At 38.6% G+C, this 19,108-nt stretch overlaps 1 protein-coding gene across 2 annotated transcripts in view; it reads right to left on the bottom strand.

Moving 5' to 3' along the window:
• ccdc169 (coiled-coil domain containing 169) overlaps positions 1-19,108 on the bottom strand; it is a 78,900-nt gene that overhangs the window by 19,504 nt on the left and 40,288 nt on the right. Inside the window, exons 5-7 of one of the 2 annotated variants that reach the window (XM_072262896.1) lie at positions 3,397-3,495; positions 2,559-2,612; positions 1,985-2,165 (exon numbers count right to left, since the gene is read on the bottom strand). In XM_072262896.1, the coding sequence (XP_072118997.1) occupies positions 2,133-2,165; positions 2,559-2,612; positions 3,397-3,495 (186 nt within the window). In that variant the 3' untranslated portion in view covers positions 1,985-2,132. Of the gene's footprint in view, positions 1-1,984; positions 2,166-2,558; positions 2,613-3,396; positions 3,496-19,108 lie in introns of those variants that run through there. The other variant, XM_072262895.1, reaches the window with a different exon arrangement.

The following is a 19,108-nucleotide window of genomic DNA, read 5'->3' as shown; positions in this document are numbered from 1 at the left end:
TCTTTTTTTTTCAGTCCCGATGAAGGATCTCAGCATGAAATGTCGACTGTACTCTTTTCCATAGATGCTGCCTGGCCTGCTGAATTCCTCCAGCATTTTGTGTGTATTGACTGAATATTTTTTGAGATGATCGATGAATTGAGTTTGGGGAAACAGATCGCATGTCACACTTTTAAGAATTTTTTTCCCTGTATTCTGCCCAAGAATTATTCCTCATTCGATGACACGAGAAACAGATTGTTGTTTATAATGTTGTTGTTTATGATATCCTGATGCGCCACGGATCCTGCAATGCAAGTCCTAAATCCTTCACTGACTGCAAAGCACTTTGGGATATTTCATAAGTTATAACTAAAGCCTAGAGTCCATAGAAGGTTCTACATAAAGTGAAACCAAAAGAGTCATGAACAGGAGCAGGAATAATATGATAAAAATATGGTCTTTAACCAGTGTTACATCTTGCTTTACTAATGATAAGGAAATTTTGTTATTGAATTGATCCATTTTGATTTGCAACCTCCACAATCTGAACCATTGGTCTAGAAAGGAAGTTCTGGAGTATGAGGTAAAGCTGTAAGTGGTAATTCACAAGATTGGATAGTACAGATTATGAATTATCCATCCTGTGCTCCAGTGCTAAAAGTGAGAATAAATGAAGATTTTTAAAATGTGAAGATTGTACCTTTGAATAGTTTTGGGAAGGTGCACCTCTTGCCTGTTAACAATTATTTGCCTGGAAATTCGAGCTGTCTGCTCCCACTTCTATGAGTGAAATGCACATGGAACTACTTTGGCATGTTTTGAAATGTTTACATCCATTTCCTGCTGAAATACTGTCCATAGGGAAATTGACCTGCACACTTGAAGAGCGGGAGAGAACTTTCTTCTGCAAAAGATACTCATGGCAAGAACAGAAAAAGAAAATTCTGGAAATACTTCTGCAGCAGGTCAGGCATAGTTTATTTGTATACTCTTAAAGCAAAAGTGGTTAGATACTTGATAAGCAAGCAATGAGGGTTAAGGAAACAATCAGAGTAGCATGTTTGAAAAGCAAGTGGCCTCATACAGGTTCTAATTCATCTACTCATAAATAGATATTACTTGAAATTTAAGAGATCTCTAATGGAAATTACCTAAATACATTTAGAAATTGACAGGAACAGGTCTGTATGTTTAGTTCCGATAAAGATTGCTGACCTGAAACATTAACTCGGTTTCTATTCAATTTCTGCTTGACCAGCTGAGAAGCATTTTGTTTCTAGTTGCATATACGTTGTACCTGGTGCAAGTATAAAGCCATTAACACCATAATCAAAGAACTGGTTCTTTAATTTATTTGTTCATGGGATATCAGTGGCAGCGTCAGCAATTGTTATCCATTCCTAATTACTGTTGAACTGATTACCCTGGATGTTAAAAGTCAACTACATTGGTAGATCTACAGTCACGTGGGGCCACACTGGTTAAAGACGGCTGATTTACTCCCTTATGGACATTAATGAACCAGAAGGATTTTTACATCATTCCAGCAGTGTCATGGTACTGTTACTAAGGGCAGATATTTTAAACTACTGGAACTTAAATTCCCAAGCTCTCGTGGTGGGATTTTGAGTTGTGTTTCTAGAATGAGTCGAGAATTCTGACTGCTGGTCCAGTAACTTAACCACTATACCACCATGGTGCATGACCTATCTGTGTTTATCGTCAGTCTGAATGTCATAAAACACATTCTTAACTTTCAGACTTTTACATTGCATAGTATTTTTCAACTTGCTTATTATGATGCTAATTATAAATTAAGAAATAAAAGGCCCAAGGTTCACACATTATTTTAAAAAATATAGTTGCTGAAATTAATAATAAAGGCATCCGATAGTCTTGCTGACCATGGATCTGCGCCTGGAAAGCCTTCACTCTCCAGGGCGCAGGCCTGGGCAAGGTTGTATGGAAGACCAACAGTTGCCCATGCTGCAAGTCTCCCCTCTCCACGCCACCGATGTTGTCCAAGGGAAGGGCAAGGGTCGATACAGCTTGGCACCAGTGTAATCGCAGAGCACTGTGTGGTTAAGTGCCTTGTTCAAGGACACAACACACTGCCTCGGCTGGGGCTCCATCTCATGACCTTCAGGTCGCTAGTCAAATGCCTTAACCACTTGGTCCACGTGCTGAAATTAATATATTGCACTATTTAGTCAATTTTTGTTTATGTCTGCTAAAACATGTAGACTTAAATGAATTATTAAGCAGTCAATTTTCCATTAGTAGGGAAAGTTATAAATCCAAGAAGGTTTTTGTTTTAAAAATCAATTGTATATCCTCATTCACTTCCAACATACTATGGAGTTCTTAAATCATTCCAGGAAGTACTGCAATGGTTTCTTCATCAATTGATAATTGCGAAACAATCAATGCAACAACTGGAGAAAGAATTATTTGCAAAATATTTAGGTTCCTGCGTTGGTCTCAACTTGTAAATTAGTTTACAAAATCATTCAAAATAATGCCAAGGAATATATTGGAATGTCTCATCAATTACCCCACCAGGGTAATGAACTTACATGTGCAATTTCCGTCAGATAAGTGCGACGATCATCATTGGCTTTATGGTAAGCCTGAAGGAAAAACAAAGCAATTGAAAAGTTTGGTTAGCTGACTGATCATATGTGGAGAAATAATGAATCTTAGCTTAGTACTGTCCAAGAGAATTTGATGACTGGCTACAGAATCTGACTCCACTGCTTTTGTCAAATGCAGAGACTTTAGCAGCATCTTCTTATATACATGTAATTATGCTTCTTGTGTACTAATGAAAACAAACAAAGTTCCCTAATAGGTCAAAAATGCTTGCACTTTTACCTAACTTATAGAAACTCAAAAGAAAAAAATAATAAATATTGTTACTATAAACACGAGTAAGTCTGCAGATGCTGGAAATCCAAAGAAATGCACACAAAATGCTGGAGGAACTCAGCAGGCCAGGCAGAATCTATGGAAATGAATAGATTGTCAATGAGCCCCTTCTTCAGGATAATATAGTATACTGTTTTTCAAACTGAAAGTAATAAAGTCCAGAAAATATATATATAATGTTTGCAAGATTCCATTTTAAATAAGTGCTCACAGAATACTTTAAATAAGTATTCACAGAATCCACTGGATAATCTTCTAGCGCTTAAATTGGCACTGGAATTGTTGGGAATAATTCACCACACACTTCCAACTGAGAGTCATATTTAAAAGGAATGTATGTTGGAAAGCAAACTGCAGAACTAGAGCATTCAGAACTGTGGATCCAGAGTTGGTGAATTTGTCCAGGCATTTTTAATACACAATAAATAAATATACTTATAACTACCAGGTTTTAAAGCTGCTCAAAATAAAAACTCTAAAACAAACCTTTGCTTCTTGTTCTATTCTCCACTCATAATTTTTAAGCTGGTTTAGAAGACTTTTCTTTTCTTTGTCCATTTGCTTTATCATTTGTTGAAGTGCACCCTACAAAAACATAATTTTGGAGATTCAATGATCTGCTGATTCTTAATCCAAAGAAAACACATGAATATTTTCCAGTTTTAGGATGAAATTCAATGTTTAATATTCTACTTTGTTATTGCATTCTGAAAGTTTATAAACTTTCAAGACAATACATCAGAACATGCAGTTGAAAGAAATTGAGTGAATAGTCAGGCATTAAAAGACAAGAGGACCTTTACCATTTTTGGTGTCAAAAATGGTTGTTGTGATGTGTCTAGTATGGTAGCATAGTGGGTAATACTTGTCACTCTCACTTTGAGCTTCCACCACTGGCTAGCAGTCTTGCGAAGAGGCTCATTTGTCACACACAGAAACTGAACTGCTTTTCGATTCAGGCTGAACTACAGAGGAAAGGGAGGAGGTCTGGCTGCTGCACACAGCACACAGGCCCACCGGTATGTGGACCCAGCTACGGATAAACAGCCCCACTACTTTGTCGGCAGCCTCAAGAGAGATAAAGGCTACAGGAATAAACCCAGACAGCAAATCCGGAGTTGAACCCCTAAGGCCGCTGGACGTCATTGAACATCCTTCTGGCAGCTCCTGCAGCCAAGCTGGTGCCAAATATATTGTTTCATAAGCTTTCTTTTGGACCAGGCTGGTGAGGCCGAGAGGGGGATCTTGACAACTGGGCATCTCAGGATCTCCGTACCTCCTGCCCAGGCTTGCGATGATAATCATCAGCACCCACTTTCCTTTGAGGCAGACAGATACCAACCTCCAAAGGACAAGAGGACAAGTAGGGAAGGGAAATATTTCACTGCAAAATTTGATAAGTTGGAATCTATATTCAAATAATCTTGAAACAACATTGCTGAAGTTATCAACTATCTGCTGAGCTGATGAAATTACAATAAAAATACAGGTGCTGGAGATATTAACCATTTCTCTTCATACAAAACTGTTAGATACTTCCATTCAAATTTAGAATTTTACACAATATTTTCCTTTATAAACATATTCATTTTAATATAATTTGCATATTTTCTCAATTGCTGCTTTATAACAGACTGACAGAATGAACAGCTGTTTCAGGAGATACCGCATTGTGATCCCAAAGCACCTGACATCCATCTGTCTCATTACAATAATCAAACATCTACAGGACAATTCTCAAATGTGTGGATTTGGTTGAAATGCATTTTCAATCCTGACCTATTGCAGGACTGTCAATGTAATCTAGACAAGTAAATCAGCAGTATCTTTTTGTAGATGAAAAGAATGAATACCCAGCCAATGATGAGCAAGTCATTTACCTGACAGAAATTTTCCCATGCTTGTTTGAAATTTCAGGGTAATTTGTACTCTTCATCTGTGGTTCATCAGTTCCTTGCTTGAATGATTGATGGAAAATTGCCATTTTACTCAAGCAAGTCTCCATAGTGGGGTGATTATTTCAAGCTAAATTTTCAAACCTAATTTTTCTAATTACGTGCATGAAACTTGTTAATTACATTTTGGGGATATCCTAATGAAGCTTTAAGATTTTTGATTGGAATGATGCTTTGGTAACTGGTTGGCTGTAATCAGCCAATTTTAAGCATGCAACGTGATTTCTTTAAAACATGTAATATTCTGAGTTTATTGATAGAATTAATACAGAGAGGCTGCTTACTCTGTTCGGAAAATCTAGAACTAGAGAACATTATCTTGAGATAAAGACAGAGATGAGGAGAAATAGTTTTGGAATTCTCAACCCAGCAGATGGTGGATGTTTAGTCAATGTGCATGCTTATTTAAATGGAGACTGCCCGATTTCTAGGTGTAAGGGAATCAAGGAACATGGGGATTGGGCCTAACACTGAGTGGCACTTGCATTTCCTCCAAACTACCATTTATTCCCTAATTCACTTTCCAGTCAACCTCTTTTTTGTTATTTTATCTCATAGAACATAGAATAGTACAGCACAGTACAGGCCCTTCAGCCCACAATGTTGTGCCGATCCTCAAACCCTGCCTCCCATATAACCCCCCACCTTAAATTCCTCCATATACCTGTCTAATAGTCTCTTAAATTTCACTAGTGTATCTGCCTCCACCACAGACTCAGGCAGTGCATTCCATGCACCAACCACTCCCTGAGTAAAAACTTTCCTCTAATATCCCCCTTGAACTTCCCATCCCTTACCTTAAAGCCATGTCCTCTTCTATTGAGCAGTGGTGCCCTGGGGAAGAAGCGCTGGCTATCCACTCATCTATTCCTCTATCTCTTCTTCCATTCTATCCATCACAAACTTTCCCATTTCAAAAAATAATTCCTCCTCCCTTCACTTATCTGTAATGATTCCCAGTTCCAGTAAACAATTGTTAACTGCTTCTTTCTCCACAGATGCTACAAGACAAACTAATCATTTTCACAAATTAGCTACATACCTTTCAAATGGCTGAGAGTATTCTATAAATGGAACACTGATCATCAAATGTTTGCTATATTTGAATTTCAATTTGTTATCTAATTGTCGGCATTATTTAAAAAAAGGATAAAATAGAAACTGGGAGTAATAAAAATAGATATCAATTTAATCCTTTACAAATCTTGCTACAGTCTTGTAAGGAATTATGCACAATGTATCTATTCAAATGTCTTTTTAAATGTTGTTATTGTACCTACCTTAGCCACTTTTCCTGGCAGCTTGTTCCACATACATACTGCTCTCTGTGTGAAGAAGTTGACCCTCAGGTCCCTTCTAAATCTTTCCCTTCTCACTTTAAACCTCTTGTGCCCTCTAGTTTTTGTTTTTCTACCCTGGTAAATGCATCCATGATTTTATACATCTCTATGAGGTCATCCCTGAGTCCCTATTTAAACAAGTTTTTCAGTTTTCAGAGTATGCTTATCGAGAAAAAAAATGCAAATCCCAACAGAAAAATAAGAATGAAACATGGCTTAATTTATCAGTGTAATTTAGTGGCCCAATTCAATGTAATTAATGTGGTAGAAGTGACAGGGTTTCCAAAGCAACAAGAATATTAACAGGGCTGTTGCTCCAGGCTTATCATGGTCTCTCTCAAGAAATTAAAATCATTGATGCAGACTTCTTTAAAATTTGTCCATGTCTTCAGAGAGTGCTGTCAGGTGCTAACAGGTTTTCAGTTCTGACGAAGGCTTGTAGACTGAAATGCTGACCATTTCTCTTTCCACAGACATTGCTGAGATTTTCCAGCTTTTTGTTTTTGTTTAAGAACTCCAGTATCTGTAGTTTTTTTTTAAATTTTATTTTTACTAATAGATTCTGTGTTGACCAAGGCTTATATATAAACCACATTTAATATTGCACTTATTGATAGTGATGTGATTACTGGTTGCTTGTATTTTCTTGAATATACGATGCATGCAGCACCTTAGAATGACCAGCTGACAATTTCAGTGATCCTGCATTTATTCATTATTATAATTTTTCCATCAACTTTGACCACATAAGTGCCAATGCATTTACCCTCTCAATGACAGGGTCTAACCATCTATCCTAGATGTTCAATAGTATCAAATCATTGAATTTCACTACCATCAAAATTTGAGGAGTCTCCACTGATCAGAAACTAACAGGATCAGGCATATAAAAGCAGTCGCTTCACCATTCAGTATCTGTTTATCCTACAGCAAGAGATTTGCCTACCAATTTTCCCCAAAGATATCGACAAGGCAGAAACAGTTCTGATGAAAATGCCTTCCTCTTGCCCAAATGAGTGCTATGCCAACAACATATAAGGAGCCTGACAAAGCAACCATTTTTACAAGCTAAATATTCATTCCTTCTATCTACAAAATGTACTGCTTACTGACTTGTTTAAGTTATGTTGACAATGCTGCTCAAATTTGCAACTTCTCCCCAAATGAACAAGGGTAGTACAGCGCATCCTCCTCTTCTGTCATATTGGCACCACTCTCAGGTTAGAGGAACAACACCTCATATTCTGTCCAGGTAGCCTCCAAACTGGTGGCATGAACTTTGGTTTCTCCAACTTCCGGTAACTTTCCCCTCTTCTTCAGTTCCCCATTCTGGTTTCTTACCTCCTCTCCTCACCTGCTTATTACTTCTCTCTGGTGCCCCTCCTCCTTCCCATTCTCCCATGGTCCATTCATCTCTCTTATCAGATTCCTTCTTCTCCAGCCTTTTGTATTTTCCACGTATCACCTCACAGTTTCTTACTTTATTCCTCCTCCCTCATCTGCCTGGCTTCATCTATCACATTCGAGCTTGTCCTTCCTCCCCCACCACCCACCTCCTTATTCTGTCATTTTCCCCTTTCATTTCCAGTCTCGATGAGGGTCTTAGCCTGAAACATTGACTGTTTATTTATTTCCATAGATGCTGCCTGGCCTGCTGAGTTCATCCAGCATCTTGCGTAGGAAGACCACCAGTCCTTATTGCAAGAGGATCTGAATATAAGAATGAAGACAAGAGTAACTATCCTATGGAGCCATGATGAGATTGTAAAGGGATACTGTACAAAGATTCTTTTTCTTCCTATTGTTAAGAAAGATATCGTTCTGATAGAAGTCCACAATGATTCAACAGATCAATGTCTGGGATGGAGGTTTTAGTGCATGAGGAGAACATGAACAGACTGTGCCTATTTTCTTAGAAGAATGAGAGGTAATTCATTAAAGTATACAAACTCTTTATAGAATAGTTGCAGGGTTTGATGTTTCCCCTGGATGGGGTGTCCAAAAATGAAGACAATTGCATAGTAAGACATTAGACAATTAGGAAAAAGAAAAAAAATGTCACCTTAAAGATAGTGACCATCAAGAATTCTCTACTCTAAAGGGCTGTCTCACCAGGAAAATAGCACTGAGGATGAGGAAAGAAATAGCCCCAACTTTGTTAAGTCTGACAATAAAGAGCCAAGTGGTCTATTTCTACTTTTGATTATTCATGGCTCTAATTTGAGATGGCCATAAAGTTTTAGTTTTGTCAGCAACAGCTTTTCTAAATGATTTTTTAAAAATTGGATAATGTTCCATGTTGCTTTCTTTCGTCTTGAAGTATAAGTCATTACTATTGGTTTTTCTGTGCTCTGATATCATATACTTATGTTCCATTTTGAACAAGGTGTGTATGAAATCTACGTATCATGAATTTGAACAATGTGCATCTCATCGAGAACAAAAAGTAAACACTGTTCTTATCAGTATCAAACCCCACCAAACCAATATCGCTGTTGAAAGAAAATGAAAAACCTGAAGATTGTAGAAATCTGGAGTTCTGATGAAGGGTGTTCAACCTGTAACATCAGTTTTGTTTCTCCTTCCCCAAAAGCTGTCTGACCTGCTGAGAGTTTCCAGTATTTTCTGGTTTTTATTTTAAATCCCCACAAGTTTCCACTGTGGGTCCATATTTTATACACACACACACACACACACACACACACAGGGTGATTGATAAGTTCGTGGCCTAGGGTAGACAGAGTCCATTTTAGAAAACCTAGCACATTTATTTTTCAACATAGTCCTCCCCTACATGTACACATTTAGTCCAGCGGTCGTGGAGCCTATGGATCCCTTCTTTGTAGAAGTCGGTGTTTTGGACCTCCAGAAAGTGGTCCACAGCAGGGGTGATTGATATGTTTGTGGCCTAAGGTAGAAGGAGATGAGTCATTAACTTCAAACTTTCTGCATGATCACTCAAAGAGTTGAACTGCACGTTCATGTAACGAGAGCTGTATAACTCATCTCCTTCTACCTTAGGCCACGAGCTTATCAATCACCCCTGCTGTAGACCACTTTCTGGAGGTTCAAGACGCCGACTTCTACAAAGAAGAGATCCGTATGCTCCACAACCGCTGGACTAAGTGCGTAAATGTAGGAGGGAACTATGTTGAAAAATAAATGTGCTAGGTTTTCTAAAATTGACTCCTTCTACCTTATGCCATGAACATCAATTACCCCTCGTTCATAGTCATCGATGCATTCATAAAGGAGTGGATGGGGATTACAATCCAAAGACAAGTGACTATCCACAAGAGGATGGTTACTAGTGAAGTAGGGACTTTAGATGCAAAGCTATAAGTGCCCTGTCATCCCCCTCCAGACATATTTTCTCTTCATTTCACCAATTCCATCTCATTCTCCTGCGACACTGATTATATTTGTCAGATTACGTAATGTACAGCAGACAGTGACTATTCACAATAATTAAGCGAGCAGAAACTCATTCTGAGTGCTCTGGTCCTGTTCCCGCACAGAGGAGCTGAATAGTCTATTTAATGCATACACAGTACAGTGTGTAGGACCTGCCAGTAAAATGTTGAACATGCCTGGATGATGACCATCTTGAAGCTCCAGATCCGTTTGGTGGTGACAGTAGGAGGCTGATGTTTGCACGCTGATGGCGAAAATGAGACTATATCCTCACATATGTATTCTGTTCTTCGCTTGTTACTGAGGCTAAGTAGAGCTACTTGAAGAGTGAGAATCCTTTGCAAGGTGCAACACAAGTGGGCTTGCAGTTCACTCCTTTTGCTTTCCATATTGGTTGATATTAAGAAGTGACAAGCTAAAAATTATAAGCAACACACATCAAAGTTGCTGGTGAACGCAGCAGGCCAGGCAGCATCTCTAGGAAGAGGTACAGTTGACGTTTCGGGCCGAGACCCTTCGTCAGGACTAACTGAAAGAAGAGCTAGTAAGAGATTTGCAACTGGCACCTGTCACTATCCAGTCAGCAGGAGGTTGAAAATAACAGTAGCATTCGTTCATGGCTGAAACTTTCCCTAAAGGTGCCCTAGAAAATCATAGTCTCCAAGTACAGTGCTCCTCTAACACATTTCCCCTAACAAGGGGAGTGTTACAGGAAATATAAGCCATCGGGGGGCAGTAAGCAGGACCCTAACGTGAGGCACAAGACCTGACTGACTGTTAGTAGAGCAGGCACTTCCAAAAAAAAGATGAGGCACTGGAACATAAGAAGAACCATAGTTCTCCAGGAGGTGAGAACTCTTTGTCACAACATGTCTGAAACTCGGCAATCTCATCTGACCTTACCAACCAAACAGATGCATAAATTAGCAACCAAGGTCCCCAACAATTCCCCTTGACTCTGGGCACAGAACAAGTTTATGCAATTTAACAGTTGGTAAGTCAAGTACACCCTCTCAACTTTCTCTACAGATCTATGGAAAACAGGTCATGCAACAATAAAGTGCTGGCTGGAACCGAACGCTGAAGTAGAACTAATCAGACAACCTGCCAACCCCGAAGATTACTCTTGAGGTGTTCAAAACAACCTCAGCTTCATACATGCAGCCAAGAACCACCTTTGGGGATTATGAGACCTTAAGTGATCGGTCAATCATGCTAACTGGAATAGTATAAAGGTAGCCTGCTGAACACCAGCTCTATCCCGACTAACATTCAGATTTCAATCTGAATCTTTGCTAACATAATTTTTGCTGCTGTGATCGTCTTCATCTTCAGCTCGCCATTTGTTTGTGTGCTGCTACCATCATTCCATTCATTCCAACTCGCTGCCATCGTCAACATCCCATAGGCATTGCCAGTTTGTGTTAATTTCTTATTTTAACTTAGCCCTGCTAATGATCGATAAATACATATGGTAAGATCTTTGTGAGTCTGAAGGCGGTGAAGCCTTGAATTCTAATCCTGCTAAGAAACAGAAACTACAGAAAGTGCATCAATACAATGTTACGTACCTGGATTATGGTTTTATTCCGTTTCTGTCAGATCAGCAATGGCCCATGTGTCTTATTTGTAGTACTGTACTATCTAATGAAACCATGAAACCATCAGGATTTCAGGGACACTTCTGTAAAAGACACCCTGAAAAAGCTACTTGTGATATTACTCAGTTCCACAAGATGAAAGAAGCATTTGAAAAGCATTGCACACTTGAGTCATTTACCAAGAAGACTAAAAATGACCTCGATAATGGTCTCATTGCTTCTGATAACATTTCCAAAATGATAGCAAAGTGAGGAAAATCTCATACAATTGGTGAAAGATTAATAATGCCTGCTGTATCAGAAGTGCTCACCACTGTTCTCAAAATGGATACCACTATCTTTTCAAGCATGTCTCTTGTTATATCTGTTATCAAAAAAATTAAACCTCAACCACTAAATAGCAAAATATTTCACCAGTCATGCCATAATAATGATGAAGAGTTTGAATGCTTGCTTCGTCTCATAGAAATGTCAAAAGGCTGCTGCTTAAAATGTTACTTGGATCTTTTTGACACTGTGGTTGAATTTTTGCTCAAAGTTGACAAGAGCTTGGGAAACAAGATTGAGCTTCTACGTGAAGATGTGGTACATCTTGCCAATCTTTATGACAAAATAAACATTCTAAATATGAAACTACCGGGTGAGAATTTCAATTAAATCCAGGAAAAAAGTGCAGTGTTCACTTTTATCAGGAAATTGGAAATATGTAAGCAAAACAATGGGAAAAGAATGTTCTCACAGTTTCCCTGCATAGAAAGTATAGCACTTCCTTTCACAGACTGTGATTTGCAAGAATATTGCTTATATTTGTAGTCACTGAAGAAGGAATTTCAGAATCAATTCAGGATTTGAATGATGTGGAAATTCTGGACTGGGTCATTAACACATTTCTTTGGAAGGTGGAAGAACAGGAAGAGAACTTGCAAGAAGAAATTATTGAAATTCAGAATGAAGAAGAAGCAAAAATGCTTTCAAAAATGTCGGCTTTTGTGGTATGTGGCTACACTGTCATACAAAGTTTGCTGGTCTTTGGAGAAGATCCAAACTGCTCTTCATTGTATTTCCATACTCCTACCTTGTTGAAAGAGGCCTCAGTAGAGTGAATCACATACTCACAAAAAACAGAAACCGCTTGGACATTGCTACTGTATGTGTGGGGACTTAAGGCTTTTGCTGTCAGAACTTGAACCAGATATTTCAACTCTTGCTAAAACCATCAAGCTCAAGGATCACATTGATGATATCAAAGCCGCTGTACAGCGCACAGGTACTATGTAAGCTAGGTTTAAAGACATATAAAAATTTAAAGCAGAATAATTTTTCTCATGTTAGCATATGGTAGACATGTTTATACACTATGAGGGAGCTGGAAAGTATATTGTGCCTAAGAGGGGCACTGGCAAACGTGAAGGTGCTTTGGGGGGTGCTGGGCTAAAAAAGCTCAAGGCTGCACAACAATGTAACCTTCCCTACCAACGATAAAAGGTAACTGAGCTCAGCACTCCAATCTTTGTAATATATGTAATTCCAGTCCTGTGCCCATGGAATCATGTGAACACAACTCAAATCAATCTGTTAATAAATCTGGTAATGGGGTGGCACAGTAGCAGAGAAGCTAATGTAACAGTTTGCAGCATTAGCAACAGGGTTCAATTCCTGCCAACTCTGTAAAGAGTTTGTACATTCTCCTGTGACACGTGGGTTTACTCTGGGTGCTCTGGTTTCCTTCCACATGCCAAAGACACAAGGATTAGTAAATTGTGGGCATGTTATGTTGGACCCAGAAGCATGGCAGCACTTACGGACTGCCCCCAGCATATACTGGACTGTGCTGTTTGTTGATTTGAGGCAAACGGCACATTTCATCATATGGTTTGATGTTTTGATGTACATGGGACAAATAAAGCTAATCGTTTAAACATTAATTCCCTGCCATTAGCACAGACACGGGGCACGTCCTTCCTGTTGATTTGCTTTCTTGTCTAGTCTGTATAGGGTGTTAATTATATTTATGGGATTGAGCTGGATGTTACATCATCTATGTTTGTGGGTGTGTTAACATAAACAGATGTGACCAGTTGAAGACTGTATTATTCACAATGCTTGCGATAAGGTCACAAATTTATGTTGTGATCGATTGAGTGTAAAATTAATCATAAAACGCTTAACAAACATATGCTGTGAGACAACTTCTAATATCTACAAAAAGATGAGTGAAGTAAGGGAATGGGATCCCAAGGGAAGAAAATTGGAAATGAGCACTTGAGGTCATTGCTGTAATTAGAACTTCTATTACACTGTCAGATCAAATGTACGACTGGCTGCTGCAGAGTCTTCAGTACCAGCCACTCGAAACGAGGCAAGGAAGGAGAACTTCCAGGCGGGCAGAGACCAAGACATCATGGTGTGAACAACAATAAAAAAAAATTATGGAAAGCAGTACAGCAATATTTAATGTACCTGTCACATACTAAAATCAAAGGTCCAGATCACTGGCCTTACTGAAAACTGTATTTTGAAAATTATGCAAATGACATTTATGATTGATGAATGTGAGTTCAAGGAAGCAATTATAACTGTTGCCAGGCTACAAAATGCCCTTCAAAGAGGCATACTATAAATTTTCAAGTGATTTGTCAATATAAAAGAGCAACAAAAGAATAGTATTTCTATAAAGGTTAAAGCATTATGTTTTAATCACTGATATATTGGCTTCTGTTCCAGAGATCCCTCTGCAGTGTTCTAATTTATTTCAGATACCACAGATGAATTTTGACAATAAGACAGAGAAACATTATTACATTCATTAAACAACGAGGTGCTTAAAGAAGAAAGGTCATCTCCCATGCTTGACAAAATAATTGATAGAAATCCTGTCTACTTCACAATCTTTCCAATCTACCAACAAAATTGCAATAACATAAAGGGCAGCAGAAACCGCTGAGGAAGGGAGGAGACATTCTAAATGCAGCTCCTAGCTGCAATGAAGCAGCAAATAAAAATCTATACTGCATTTTGATTAAGGGTGTTAAATCATATGAAACAGTAACAAAGAGCATGATAAATAGATCCTGAAGCAACCTTGCCTTTTTAACTCCACTGAGCAAAATGCTGCAATGTGGAAACATCTTTATTCCAGATTTAAAAACTGAACATTAAACACCTGTAAGACGTTGCTTTAGCCTTAGGCTGGTAATATGGTATTTGAAATTTCTTTAACCATGCTGATACCAAAATGAGATATCAGCTAAACTTCCAGTAGGAGCTGGTTCATGGTGATTTTGCAAAAGGGGAATTAATTTAAAATTTAAGCAGAGAAGATTTACTGGTCATTCAATCTAGTCTTTGGAGAAAATGCAACTTTTTTGGAATAGCAGGTTTGGATAGGTAAGTGACTTAAAAACAAGAATTATTCTGTCTGTAGTAATGTTTCTGCTTGATTAGTTTATGGACATATTTTTCCCTCCAGTAATCCTGCTTTTAGTGTGATCACCACAGCTTACACTGAATTAAATGACCATAAACAAAATAGTTTACAATGGTACTCTAATTATTAGAAAGTTGAAATGACCAACAGAAGGTAATTTTGCATTATATGCCCTTTTAATCTCCATGCATCGCCAATCATTATTTAACTTTAAATGCTAATGGTGGGCACAATTCTTTTTGTTTCCTTACTGAATTCAAAGTATCAATTCATAATGTTTTTCTGAGAAAGAAGAAACATGCCCAGTTATATTCCCCAAATTTATCAATCAAAATGCGCTTACAGCCTCTGGGCCTCTGATTACCATCTGGAAATACTTAAAACACTCTCTGTAGCTGTTCAGGAAGCAACTGCATGAGCTTCTATATTCTACAGTACATTCATTACACATACATACAGCCAGATCAACATATATCCAGGAATCTGAAAAGCACTGCATTACATAAACTGGATGTTGATACACAGTATATTTATAGGATTATTACAAATTCAGAGTATTATGAAATCATACATTGTACTATATCAGGAAACAGTTGCATATTTTATGTTTTCAAAGTTCAAAGTAAACTTATTATCAAATTATATATATGTTTCCATAGACAACTCAGATTTATTTTCTTGTGGGCATTCTTAATAAATCCATAACAGAATAATAACCATAATAGAATCAATGAAAGACCACACCAACTGGGCATCCAACCAGTGTACAAAAGACAACAAACTGTACAAATATAAAAAAAATTTAAAATGAGCAATAAATCTCAATAATATGAGATAAAGAGTCCCTGGAAGTGAGTCAATATGTGTGGGAACGTCTCAATAATGGAGCAAGTGAAGTTGATGGATATTATCCCTTTTGGTGCAAGAGCCTGATGGCTGAGGGGTAATAACTGTTCCTGAACCTGGTGGTGGTGTGAGTCCTGAGGCTCTTATACCTTCTTCCTGGTGGCAGCAGTGTGGGAGGAGCATTCCTGGATGGTGAGGTCCCTGATGATGGATGCTGCTTTCCTGTAACAACACTTCATGTAGATGTGTTCAATGGTGGGGAGGGCTTTACCCATGACAGACTCGGCCATATTCACTATCTTTTGTAGGATTTTCCAATCAAGGGCATTTGTGTTTCCATAACAGGCTGTGATGCAACTAGTCAATATACTCTCCACAAACATCTATAGAAGTTTGTCAAAGTTTTGGATGTCATGCTGAATCTACACAAACTCCTAAGGAAACAGAGGTGCTGCTGCACTCTCTTCATAATTACACTTACCTGCCAGGCTCAGGACACGTCCTCTGAAATAATAACACCAAGGAATTTAAAGTTGCTGACCCTCTCCACCTCTGATCCCCCAATGAGGAGGGACCCAAGGACCTCTGGTTTCCTCTTCAGCTCCTTGGTCTTGCTGACATTGAGTAAGAGGTTGTTGTTATGGCAGCGCTCAGTCAGATTTTCAGTTTCCCTCCTTTGACTTGGCTACGATAATGATGTTGTCGGCATTAAAGTCACACAGTCATAAGTGTAAAGTGAGTAGAGCAGGGGGCGAAGCACACAGCCTTGTGGTGCACCTGTGCTGATGGAGATCATGGAAGAGGTGTTGCTGTCAATCAAAACTGACCGGGGCCTGCAAATGAGGAAATCAAGGATTCAATTGCACAAGGAGGTATTGAGGCCAAGGATTTGAAGCTAATTGATTAGTTTTGAGGGGATAATGGTATTGAATGCCAATTTGTAGTTGATAAAGAGCAAGCACCACATCTGATTTAATTTGCCTGATATAGGCAAAGTGGACCATAACCAAGTTGCTCCTCAGACGGGAGTTGATATGTTTCATCACCAACCTCTCAAAACACTTCATTACTGTGGATGTAAGTACTACTGAACAATGGTCATTGAGGCAGGTTACTACGTTCTTCTTGGGCACTTAATTGAATATGCAATTTCAGAAACATTTTGCCTACTTAGTCTCATAACACTGACTTTGAGGCATATGTTTCTCCATCAGAAAAGGTAAAGCAGAAAATGCGGGAGATAGTCAGCAAGTCAAACAGGAAAGAGAAACATAGTTACTGCTTCAGATTAGTGACTTCTGATGTGAGGTCATTTGAGCTGAAACATTAACTGTTTATTTCTTCACAGATGCTGCCCAATCTGCAAAATATCTCCATTTTCTATCTTTAATCTCTTTCCAGTTTCTCATTATTTTTGCCCAGTCTGCTGACTTCCCCAATTTTGCAGCTTTGTTATATCAGACTCACTACCCTATGACTGGACGATTATGACTATCTTAAATATTTATTCTGGATACTAATCTATAATCTCCAGGACTCTGGATTTTTTCCATAACAAATATCCCATATCAAAAAAGTACATGAAAGATACTGCTGAGACTCATATTTATTTGCTTTGTTTACGTACTACCCTGAAACAAAAACTTCATAAATATATGCAATGCTTGAGAAACATCATGTCGTAGACAACTAAATAATGCAGAAGCATATAAACCATATATTCACCCTGTCCAGAGTTGACAGAAGTATATATGGTGCTCCCATCTCCCTGCGACGCACACAGTATATTTCTCTTAAGTAAACTATTACAGTGTCTTAATCCTATCCAAATATTTGAAGTAAGGAATCAATATTGTAGCATGCACTTGAACTCCATCCACCCGACACCACCCCCCACCCTCCACCAAGTCACCATCACAATAGGAAATAAATTAGACACAATACACTAAAAAGGAATAGACTAAATAGCCTAAATAAACATTCTGATATTCATATACGGGAAGTGGATAATGTTGGCTGATGGTTAACAAACTTTTATTGCTCATTCCAATTTATACTTGAACCCAGTGCCCACTACACCATTTCAAGTAGTGGTCAATTATGTTGTTATGGGTCTAAGGTAACATACTTGCCAGACCAAGTCATCAAATTTTCTTCTTTGTAGGACTTTAATGAATCAGACAGACAGCCAAATATGATGAGCCTGAAAATCTTTGGCAATGGTGCTTGGGACTCTTCACATTCAGCTCTGGGACATTTAAGGTTTCCCGTATTCATCTGATCAAAATAATGTTACTCCAAAACAAAATTAATGCAATCATTATGCCTTTGGAAAGTAAAGCTTTCAACTCATGATGTTGAGATGCACCAGTTGCTTTTGTAGTTTAAATGTTGTAACACATCTTATGTCTGGTTAAATGTCACTTGTAAAGTGGTGCATCTGCCTCATAAAACCATAAGAGATAGGAGCAGAATTAGGTCATTCAGCCCATTGAGTCTGCTCCGCCATTCTACCATGGCCGATTTATTATCCCTCTCAACCCCATTCTCCAGCCTTCTCCCTGTAACTTTTGACTGCTTTACTAATCAAGAGCCTATCAACCTCCGCTATAAATATACTCAATGACTTGGCCTCCACACCTTTCTGTGGACAATGAACTTTGTAGATTCACCACCTATTGGTTAAAGAAATTCCTTCTTATCTCTGTTATAAAGTCTTTCTATTTTGAGGCTGTGCCCTCTGGTTCTGGACATACCCTCTATAGGTTTCAAAGACATCCTCCTCATTCTTCAAAACTCCAGCAAGTACAGGCCCAGAGCCATCAAATGCTCCTCATATGTTAACCCTTTCATTCCTGGGATCATTCTTATAAACCTCCTTGGACCCACTCCAATGCCAGCACATCCTTTCTAGGATAAGGGGCCCAAAACTGCTCACAATACTCTGTGTGGTTGATTAATGCCTTGTAAAATCTCAACATTACATCCTTGCATTTATATTCTAGCCCTCTCAAAATGGATGCTAACATTGCATTTGTCTTCCTTACCACTGACTCAACCTGCAAATTAACCTTTAGGGAATCTTACACAAGGACTCCTAAGTTCCTTTGCAGCTCTGATTTCTGAATTGCTCCCCATTTAGAAGACAGTCTACGGCTTTATTCCTTCTACTAAAGTGCATGACTATAAACTTCTCTACACTATATTCCATCTGCCACTTCTTTGCCAATTCTCCCTTTCTGTTTAAGTCCTTCTGCAAACCCCCTGCTCCCCCACCTATCTTTGTATCATCCGCAAAGCCATCATCCAAATCATTGACATATAATGTGAAAAGAAATTATTCCACCACCAACCCATGTGGAGCACCACTAGTCACTGGCAGCCAACCAGAAAAAGTCCCTTTATTCCCACTCTTTGCCTCCTGCCAGTCAGCCAATCTTCTCGCCATGCTAATTTCTTTCCTGTAATACCATGAACTCTTACCTTGTTTAACAGCCTCATGTGCAGCACCTTGTCAAAAGCCTTCTGAAAATCCAAGTAAACAATATCCATCGACTCTCCTTTGTCTATCCTGCCTGTTATTTCCTCAAGAAATTCCAACAGATCAGATAAGCA

The sequence above is a fragment of the Mobula birostris genome, chromosome 7, assembly GCF_030028105.1.
Source record: "Mobula birostris isolate sMobBir1 chromosome 7, sMobBir1.hap1, whole genome shotgun sequence".
In the NCBI taxonomy this organism is placed as follows: domain Eukaryota; kingdom Metazoa; phylum Chordata; class Chondrichthyes; order Myliobatiformes; family Myliobatidae; genus Mobula; species Mobula birostris.
Note: the sequence above shows the minus strand (reverse complement) of the source record. Positions and strands in the feature narration are given on the sequence as shown.